The following is an 11,243-nucleotide window of genomic DNA, read 5'->3' on the forward strand; positions in this document are numbered from 1 at the left end:
GTAAACACACAAATTGGTATTCTCCCTATATCCCGGAGTTAACCGCAATTTCATTTAAATAATTGTATCGTTTTGAAGTATCGCCTACAACTATCCCAGAGACGATGTTATTATATAGAGACACGCGGAGAGAATGAAAGCAATTTTGGCGTCACGGCCAGCAGGACAAAAATATCTTGTACGATTGGCAACATAAAAATTTGTGAGAACTTGGAGTGACTCTCAGTATGAGCAGTTATTTCGTTTGTTCCAACCAGATATCCTTCCTCGTTCAGCACCATTGCCATTTAATGCAACGACAAATAAGATGAAATGCAGTAATAAACTTGGTGTAAAAACTCCAAAAACAGCTTAATTTAATTAACTTTTAAAACTTTTTCATATTTTCTATAATGTTGATTACAATACTTATCTCGCATTTAGCACCGATTGGTAATGTTTGTTTACTTTACTCGTTTGGTACCGCGTTTGACGGTTCGTTTGGTACTTTCGGCTTCACTCTGCGCGGGTCTCTATCTAAACAACGTCTCTGAACTAGGGTGACCATATGAAATTTTTCCAAAGGAGGACAGGTTCTTCAAATCATGCCGAAAAGGAGGACATTTAGTTGGAAAAGGAGGACATGAGAAAGAAAATACCAAACACGAGGTTGGGATTCAGGTACCAAGTACCTAAATCCCAACCTTGTCCAGAAATTACGCAATGTAATCTTGAGTCGCCACGAGTATCTTGGTCTATGCCCCATTTCCCTTACTAACTGTTGATAATAAGATGATATCAATTGTAAATATCATAAAGTCTCGGCTCCGTTAAGTGTTATACACGCATGAGCCTGTCAAGTAAACGAAATAGATAAAAAAAAAACTTTGGTTCACTTTTAAAATACATTATCATTTTTATTCCAGGCACATTACTCACAATTTTGGGAAAATATCCTTCAAGTGTTTTAAAACATTCTTTTGACATATTCTAATTCATTCATCTAATGTTTGTTATTTTCATTGCTTTAATCAAATACTAGCTGGAAATGTTCCAAGTTGGAAAGCAATTAACGAAAATGTATACCTACAACCAAAAGATATTTTAGTTGCCAGATAAAGATTGACGCTTCGGTTCCCTTTGTTATGCTCTCCGAAACATTTGTGGTACCTAACTGTCAAATCGTATGTATTTTTCCTTCATTGACATTTAGATCCCCTATTTTCGCCAGCAAAAGATGTTCCGGACAGCAACGACAGTGACAATGTTTATCTTGTAACTAGAATATCTTTTCTACAACCGTGCACGGAAGAAAAAAAGTACCCAAAATTGAGTATTTTTAAACTTACTTTTGAGTTATTTTTTCTCTTCTCTTTCATCCACTCTTTCTTTTGTTGTCAAAAACAAAAGAGCCAAACAATCCAACGACGCCAGTTCAATACGGGAAGCCAATTTTGAGTTTCATTACCTGAGGTCGAAATTGAGTGAATTAAACTTACATTTGGGTAAATAAATTTTCCGTTGGGTACTTTTTTAACATGGGAGTAAAGGCAAACTACTTCGACCCTTCTTACTCAATTTTGGCTTCCCGTACGGATGTTCGAGGTTGGTTGAATTAAACTCACTATTGGGTAGTTTATTTCTTCCGTGTACGTTTCATTTGCGAAAGGAACTCTGTCCAGCTTTCCACGCTCGATAATGGCGGCTTGTCGGCGTGTAAAAATCAATCGGTCACTGTACTGTTTGACACTAGCTGGAGGAAAGCCCACTGGCGTTCCTGGGTGAGGGGAAGGGAAAAAAGGCCTTTTCGCCAGTGAGTTTTCCTCCAGCTAGTGTCAAAAAGTACAGTGATCGATTGATTTTTGCACACCGACAAGCCGCCATTACCGAACGTGGAAAGCTGGGTTGTAATATTTTCTTCAGCGGTAACAAGAAAGAACTCTTCAGAAATTAATGTCTAGCATTGTTAATTGTTTCCTCAAAATATACAAAAAGGAGGACATTTCAGGGCAAAAGGAGGACATCCGATTTTTATCGAGAAAGGAGGACATGTCCTTCTTTAGGATACCATATGGTCACCCTGAACTATCCCACATCTTCGCATTGCAAGCAGGGTTGCCATTATGAAAAGATATATCTGGCACTGTCTGACTTTTTGCCAGCAAAAAGAGAAAAAGAGAAATCACCCAAAATGCCAGAATTTTCAAATTTCAGACGGATTTTTTTTTTAAATTATGACCTGCTTGTTCATCATGTTCAAACATTTCTAATGACTCATTCAGTTCTTATTTTCATATTCATTCAATAACTGAAATCTGACCGCAACTTCATTTTGCTTCCAAAAACTCATTTTTGAATCAATTTCAATCTTCTATAAATAAAGTGAAGGTATGGTTTCCGCGGATCTTTTCCCGGATTGCAGCTTGGTCATGCTGGTTTCCAGAAATCGGCAATTTTTGGCGTAATTGAGTGCGTTTCGAGTTCTGGAAATGCTTACAACATTCTGTAACAATGATCCCCATAAATGTAATCATTGACTAATTCCATGACTTATCACATTTCCTGGTTATTCGTCCATTCGGCGTCCTTCTGGAAGATCCGAAACATCATTAAACTTCTTTTGATGGACCTCATTGGCCACCGGAGGTCCTACGGAAGATTCGAGGCATACGTAAAAGTGAAAAGTTCATAAAACTCATCCGTCTCTGAATAGCGAATGATTGACGTGGTCCGTTTTCATGAATCAGAGTGGTCACCGTAGTCAGTGGTGGTGGTCAGATACTCAGAGCGCAATTTTGTTCAAATCTTTTGTTCAAATAATAAAGACGAATTTCTTCGCCAGATTTTGCCAGATTTTTAGCATGCCAGACTTTTCCCAAAAAGTAGTGGCAACCCTGATTTCAAGTATGTAGAACACTTTTCAACGCCCAAATGCAGACCAGACTTGCTACACCTTTCAATCATTGAACGCACTCATTGTGTATAACGGACAAAAACATATGATATTCAAGAATGTGTGCGTTACGATTTGTTTTCCGAAGCAACGTACGCAAAACGACAGGTAAACTGTTATTTATACTTGGTATGTGTTCAAACGATTCTGAAAAAAATAAAAATAATTGAGATAAGCTTTCAGATATGAAATTCAGAATTTTCCTGCATAGTAGGCGAAAATGCGCGTTGTGAACTCCCCATACAAAATTTCCATATAAACTTAATTTTAGTATTTCATGATTTACTCAACTTAACTAATGATTTTAGACTGAGGAAATATCATATAAACCCGTCGGAAACTATAACGAATGTGCTGCAGAAGGAATGGAGACAATCCATCCAGACGTTTTCGAGTTATGCGGATACGAACACAGACCATTTCATTTTTATTATATAGATTCTTCATATTTTTCGCAAATTAAGTAATTTTAGTGCCAATGAAACAAAATAATTCCATCATAAAGCCTATTCTTACAATTCAAATTTATCCCATACGCACGAAGGCACGGCGTGTGTATGAGGAACCTTAACAACTTAAAAAAAATGTATCGCTGAAACCTAAAACTTCTCAAATATACAGAGCGATGGCTGCAGTTGCCACAGTATGAAGCTCAGTCAATATGGTTTCATTGACATGAATTGACACAAATTTATTGGACATCGTATACAATATTCGGTGAGACATTATATCCAAATGCATACAGTAAATATAAAAATATATAAATAATTATGTGTAAGTTGCAGGCCATCGGACAGTTTCAACAGGTCTACGAATTATGCTTCAATGAAACGCTACACCCAGAATATGATCAACAAATTGATCGTTTCGCGCAAACCTGAAGAGAAGTTGAGCATTTTGCGGTTTCATTTTCCACAGATTTGCAAAACTATGAAAGTTTCATTAGTGAAGTTTAGTGATCACGCAACCGAAACAGTTCATTTCGATTTTTCTGTGCCAGAGTTAAATTGCCAGAAATGTCTAATAATTATCCTTATACATTAATACACTCTGTAGAGTTATAGATACAATATAGTTCCCATATTTAAATGTAATTGTATTAACTAGTTATAATGATGAAGCATCGTACCGAGTTCATTTGTTGAATTTAAACTGAAATTCGAAAAGAAAAATGAATTTTAAGAATACCAAAATTGTTTTTCACTTCTAACTTCTGAATATTAAATTAATGTTATAAACGCGTAATGAATCAAACGCATTTAATTTCAAATACATCTATCATTCGTCTGCCAAAACGTAACGAACATTCCACTTATTAAATTGGGTACTTTATGAAGTTTTATCATAAAATAGAATAAGGTTCAAAAATTAAAAAAAAAGTTTTTCGGGATCCCCGGTAGTTTTTTTTTGTAAATAGCCAGGGAAATTAATGGTGCTAAATACCTATTTTCATGTAATAAAAGTATTGGTGGTGCTAAATTTTGTGACAATTTGTTCTACTAAGCACGCCGTGAGAGAGAACTTTGTCTTACATAGTCTGCCCAACCTCTAGTGGTATGCGTAACTGGTCTTCGTTGAGATGTAGCGACCCATATGCATTCACTCGTACTGTTGCCTTTGGCTAAAGTGGACGGTGGGCATTTCATTTACTCAATATTGCATAGGTGTATCGAATTTAAAAAGTGAATTATTTTGTTATTCATAATAGTAGTGCTGGAAAATTGCGAATATCAATAAAAAAAATACAAAAGTGCACGCATTTCAATCGTAGTTTCTCCGTTCTATATCTATATTATCAATCCTTTACCGGGTAAGTAGTCTTTTCCCAAGCATCTTGCTTGTAGTTTTGCCTCAGTGGCAACATGTGCACCGCTTCTGGAGTGAATAAAGAGCAGTTTTCCATGTGCCGGTGAAATTCAGAAGTATTTAATTTGTGAGCAAATAAAAAGTGCATTTTTATGACACGTCTCCCTCCACATCTCGCACCAAATTAGTAATCTGGAAAGGTAGTTTGTCTCACTTTCTAACCGTACGTAGCGGTGCAACATATACCTGTTTGGCTTCTTCTTTTATATCTTTATGATGCTTATGATTATGCTGTTGCAAGCGAATAGTCGTCTAAGGATGTGTTTATATGTATATGACTGTGTTCATGGTAGCTCAATAGTATCTCTATGGAACGAAAGGATTATTCACTACTATTCAGTTTTATCACCATCAGGGGTGGTAGCGTAACATTTTATCTTTGTATATCTCATCATAGGTATCGTATGCAAAGAGGCTTACTATCATGAACATATTAAGAATGAATGACTAGGGGCATGCAATCCTCGAAGAAATCTATTGACATTTATTCGAGTATGGGAATGATATTATTTAAGATAAAAATTGTAAAGCAGTGCTTGAAAATCCATATACAATGCCTTCCTCGTGTATTAATCAATGCAGTTAAGAAGAGCACATTTCTATTATTGATATTTTAAAACTAATTTTTTATGAATATTTTATGAAAAGCTTCTCATAGCCAGCCCTGTTCTCTACAACCACTGGTGAAATCAGAATGCTTTTCTGCTGCTTGCACGTGAAATGGTCACAAATAATATGCTCCACTTATAAACATGAACTGATTACTTTCAGATAAAAAACGTACTGTATTCTAATCTCCCAAAATTGACGATGATTCGTGATCTCGATGTAACCTCATCTCTGAAAAAGGATTCCGTACTGCCACCCATGCGATTCAAGCCGGTCGATTACAGGTGAGTTGTTGTGTTGAAATAAGTGTGCCGCTACTACAAAACAATATCATTCATAATGCGATATGGCTGGTTTACCTTGACAGGTGACTGGACCACATTGAATTTTATTTAGGCTTTGGTCACGCGCGTAACGTTTAATGTCCAATATTTTGCAGGAACAAGAACATGAAAGGAATACCGGAGCGGTTTCTATTCGAGTGCGCCATCAAATTGAGTATGAAACCGCTGACCTCAGCTACGGCAGCAGTCCTGTATCATCGATTCTTCCGAGAAACTGATGAGTCGGAATATGATCCCTATGTAAGCACGTTCGAAAAACAAAAATCTTGGATCAGTAGACGAATTATGTTTTGTCGGACTGTTTTGATAAAATATATCCTGTTTAGTGTTTATTCGAGTAGCGGAGTATAGTTCAAAATGTACGCATGGGGCAAAATGACCCAACTCATAAAATTACTCGTATAATCGTTTGTAGTACATTACGATTCAATAACGCAAAGATTTAAAAAATTCTTTGAAATCCACTGAAAATTGAAGATTCGTGGTTCTTTCAGCTCATGTAGACATGTCGCAAATTAATCGATTACTTCGATTAATCGATTAATCGTTGTGATAATCGATTAATTTTGAATCGATTACTACTCAACGATGAATCGATTCAATAATCGTCAAGAATCGAGAGTAATCGATTAGTTACTAATCGATTAATCGAGATTTTACGACATCTCTAAGCTCACCCATAATATTTCCGTTCGTTTCGGTAGGGTGTCTAAACAAAAATGAGTTTAGCATTTATATTTCATGCAAGTGAATCATTTTGCACCAACCGTTTTGTCCCAGTCCCAGTTTGAAATTTCAAATTATTTTTCAATTATAAAGTCAAACAATAGTCATTTCAAGTAGAGGTTATTGTGCTATGTAGTTAGTGTTGAAAATTCTGTGTCCGAATGTGGAAATTGTATATTGGTTGAAACATCAAAAAAGCATAATTGAGGCATTTTGCACAAATCTCCCCTATTCAAATTAATCCGCTACGTTTTAACTCTTTCATTCTAAACTGTTATATACGAAGATGTTTGAAGTCAATTTTGAATTTATTTATTTCATGTTTTAGATAATCCTAGGGGTGTTTCCAAGCCAATCGACCGGTGATATGTTAAAATTGTCAAAAATTCGCCAAACTGAGTTTATCAGTTGAATTCAGCTTTAGGAACCTACGACCTGTCATATCTATATCCACGGATTTTGCAATCAAAAAATAAGTTTTAGTATCTTGAACAATTCTGTACTAATGTACCGTATGTACGTACATTCTGTCCATAACTTCTAATCGCTTTACAAGTGCATAACCAATAGTAAACAATACATTCCTCGATTAATGTAACTTATTGAGGAACTGCGAGGTCATAAAAGTACTTTTTCTGGCACGTACTTCTACTCATCGATCCCATTCCTCCAATACCCATATCGTATGGAGTTTGCTACACTACATGATGATCGTTCGCACATCCATACAATAATTCTAAATGTTTTCCATTCAAAAAGACTTTTTCCAGCTGGACACCGCGTTATTGAAAATACATAACAACAAATTTTGGCATATACAATTTCGGAAGATTTTAATACAATTCTTGTATTGAAATTTTACAATTTTGTATTATTTCAATGCAGCATCTGTATAGAAAGTTTACATTTGCCTTAGAAGAGTATAAGGACTGAATCGAAAATAAGTTATTCACATTATTTTTTTCTAATAAAATTGAATGAACTTGAAAAAATTATTAAAAATTACCTACCTAGTTAATTCTGTTTGTTTAGTTTTATAAAACAAATATAATACTGAATAAATATTGCACCATTCCAACATTTATCCAACCATTTTTCTTCTAATCACAAATCAGCATAGAATAGCTTCGTTTCATAAAATTGATGGCTTTCTGGTCCAAATCCCGGTCACTTAAATTTGATATTTTTCCCTTTTTCCACAGGTTAGCGGACGTATAGTAGTCCACAAGCTTGTTGGCCATGAATTTTTACTTTTGCGGGGTGTATAGTGGGACGCTTGATCAAATTATCCATCTGAATGCCCTTCTTACGTAGCCATGTGTTCAAAACTCGAAACTCAATAATACTTTTAATTGTGATACATCGGAAACAACAAATTTTCAACAAACAAAAAAATTCTGATTTGAAACTTAACATATGAATTGGTACATTGAATGCAGGATAAAACAAATCAATACTTTCATGTGCTTTTGAGTAGTAACACTTTGAAAGTGGATAACTTATTTCCGATGCAGTCTTGTAGGTTGTGCAACTAGTTGCAAAAAGATAATTTTCTCAGCACGAATTGTACATTTATCCAACGAGACTTATTTCACATGAATAATCTTGGCAAGAATCATGTTGCTGTAGAAAAAAGAGATTTCATGCGAGCATACCAGACCATAAAACTATAGATAAATCTGCCTTTGTTGAAGTTGATGTCATGTTCATCAAACTATTTCTTCTTTTTCTTATTGGCATTACGTCCCCACACTGGAACATTGCCGTCTCGCTGCTTAGTGTTCATTCAGCACGTCCACAGTTATTAACTGCGAGGTTTCGAAGTCATGTTACCATTTTTTCGTATATCATGAGGCTAACACGATGATATTGTTATGCACTGGGCTGTCGAAACAATTTCCAAACCGAAAATTGCCTAGATCGGCACCGGGAATCGAACCGAGCCACCCTCAGCATGGTCTTGCTTTATAGCCGCGCATCTTACCGCTAGGCTAAGGAGGGCCTCTCATCGAACTATGTAGGAGAACGGTGCGCCACTTCATCTCATAGCTCCCATTTCCATCCCATGAAAAACAAGGCAATGAAAAGGGCGAGACTTCATTCGTGTAATGTCCATTCACTACACTTTGCATGCACATCTTTTTCGAGTGGGGCTCACAGAAAGCAATCTCTGTGTTTGCGGTGCAGATTATCAGGACGATTACCATGTCGTGTGGGCGTGCGAGGAGCATCGTGGCCCCAGATCTGCGCTATCTGAACATCTTCGGGTCCGAGGAAAGCAGTCGAAGCCTATTAGGGAAGTGTTGGCGGGTCTTGATCTCGAATACATGTCCCTTGTCCATCAATTTTTGAAAGTTGCTGATGTTAGACTGTAATCGTCGTCCATTCTCCCCTTTTACTGTCGTTACCCCTTAAAAATGTATTCCTCTTGTTGTCTACCGCTAACCCCGTTCGTATGACTTCCTCTCGTTGCTGTCTCCCAAAAAAATGTTTGTCTCGTTACAGATGTAAAACATTGCCAAGGATTCCAACTGTCTGAACATAAGCTTTATAAATAATTAAGCATCCTATATTCCCTTTCTTTCGTATTGTATAGTTGTATTCCCTAACTTCGACCAAACCGCGAGTCTTTCGGTTCCCCAAAACTAATATTAGAGTTTATCAATCATAAAAAAAACTGTATTCAAAAACATGATTCCGGCTCCGTAACGCTCTACGGCAAATGAGCCTTCCAAATAAATGATAGTTAAAAAAAATATCTTGTTGGGTTTCAAAAAATGCGAAAATATTTAAATGAATGCATAAATGGAAATAGATCAATCAATAAGCAAAAACTGCCGCTATGAAACGAACAGATCGTTGTTTTGATGCGGTGAGTGCAAAATGTGTTACCTTGATTGATCCATTGATGGGAATAATACGACCTCTCTCGTACAACAAAGCTTCAAAGCGTTACCTTGAAATCATGAAAGATTCTACCTTTTCAGGAATGCATTCAAATGACCCCAAAAGATATGAATTGTTGGAAATATAGGAATCTATCACCCTAAAGTACTATTTCGACCACTCTAATGTGTTTTTCTCATTTTTATAATTCGCGAGAAAAGCACCACCATCTAATTCTGGGTTTTTAATTTTTGTTTCAATCGAATTGGATATTAAAGGATAAAATTGCACAAATGTTTTATGTTGAGCTCATGTATAAAATAAAACATTTGTTGTTTTATGATATTGACATGTAGCAAATAAACTTTTCTCTTGCAGATGATTGCATCCTCTTGCCTCTATCTCGCCGGAAAAATCAAGGACGATCCGGTGAAAATCCGAGATGTGATCAACGTCGCTCACAGCACCATAAACCGAGGAGCTCAACCTCTTGAGCTCGGCGATGAGTACTGGTCCATGAGGGACACCATAGTTCAAGCCGAACTGTTCATTACCCGCATACTGAAGTTCGATCTGACAACAGTACATCCGCACAAGTACATGCTGCACTACATGAAGTCTCTGCAGGATTGGTTTGGCGTCAAGGAGTGGAACTCACTTCCCGTGGCGAAAGCAGCGGCATCCTTCCTGCAGGATTTCCATCACAGTTCCAAGATTCTGGATCACAAACCGGATCACATCGCTGTGTGTTGCTTGGCATTAGCATTCCAAGCTTATGGGGTTCAAGTGCCACTCACTGATGAAGTGGATGAGGTTACCACATGGTACAATGTAAGTTTGTTAAACTCGCTCAATATTGGTAAAATCTCAGTTATGATTGCTTCTTTTTAGATTTTTTGTAGCGATCTCACTCATGAAAAGCATTGGGAAATAATGGAAGAGATCGTGGAAATTTACAACACGGAAGCAGAAATCGATGAAGATGAGGACTGACAAAACTTCTTCAGTGCCCATAATGCACTAGATGTTCCATGGTTTGATGACACACCACACCAATAGCATCCCAACGATTGATTTTGAATAATAAATATTTACAAATATTGAAGTACAATTTAGAGTATTGTAAAACATGTTCGCGGCCTCGTCCAAACCGTCTTGTCGAAACTACAGCAGCATTTTTTTCTGGGATTGCATTGGAAACTACTCATGGACTTGAAAACAATGCAAACTTTTTTTTTTATTTATAAGTGATACAGGTCGGTGATAATGTTGGGTTACAGTTTGTGAGTGGCGTGGATAGCTCTCATGGATCCACATCAAGTTACATCTGACAATCCAATATCTAAAGATAAGACATTTTTCAGGATAATAATGCCATCAGTTCTTTTTATGTAATCCCTTTAATGTTAATTCCATTTGCGTACAATGCGAAAAGAAAAAGGAAATATTCGTTAATACCGGAATACACTTTGTGAAATATAACAACACATCGGTACTGCTTTTTTCTTACATCGAAATTCTTCTGAAGTAGAACCAAACCAACTATCCCATCCTCTTCATCAGCATTCGAAAGGACGTGAACAGGAGAGATCATGAACGGGTTATTTTATTTTGTTTTTAATAGTAACTTTGAAAATTAGAAATGAGATGTAGCTAGGAAGTAGTGATTAGTGTCAATTCATTATCTGCAGCAGCGGACGGAAGCGATGCTGCTATCACTATCATAATATGTACGTTCAAGACCATCGCAATAGAGGTCCACCATACAACACGTTTTGAAATTCAGCCTCTGAAATTCAACTACTACTAAAAGATCGATCCCAGATAACAAAATTATCAAAAACATCATTGAATTATCTGCTAGGTGAACTGAATTGTAT

At 36.5% G+C, this 11,243-nt stretch overlaps 1 protein-coding gene across 2 annotated transcripts; it reads left to right on the top strand.

The window, feature by feature from the left end:
- The first annotated feature begins 4,526 nt into the window (after positions 1 to 4,526).
- LOC134211121 (cyclin-Q) lies at positions 4,527 to 10,850 on the top strand. Of its 2 annotated transcripts, none has more exons than XM_062687753.1 (5): positions 4,527 to 4,742; positions 5,570 to 5,691; positions 5,847 to 5,991; positions 9,742 to 10,194; positions 10,255 to 10,850. In XM_062687753.1, exons 2-5 carry the CDS (start codon positions 5,609 to 5,611, stop codon positions 10,354 to 10,356), a joined length of 783 nt encoding a protein of 260 aa, XP_062543737.1. In that variant the 5' UTR covers positions 4,527 to 4,742; positions 5,570 to 5,608; the 3' UTR covers positions 10,357 to 10,850. The 2 variants fall into 2 exon arrangements, with proteins under 2 accessions (XP_062543737.1, XP_062543738.1); XM_062687754.1 differs by lacking the exon at positions 4,527 to 4,742 and adding an exon at positions 4,914 to 4,938.
- The last annotated feature ends 393 nt before the right edge of the window (positions 10,851 to 11,243 follow it).

Source organism: Armigeres subalbatus, chromosome 2 (assembly GCF_024139115.2).
Source record: "Armigeres subalbatus isolate Guangzhou_Male chromosome 2, GZ_Asu_2, whole genome shotgun sequence".
Taxonomy (NCBI): Eukaryota; Metazoa; Arthropoda; class Insecta; order Diptera; family Culicidae; genus Armigeres; species Armigeres subalbatus.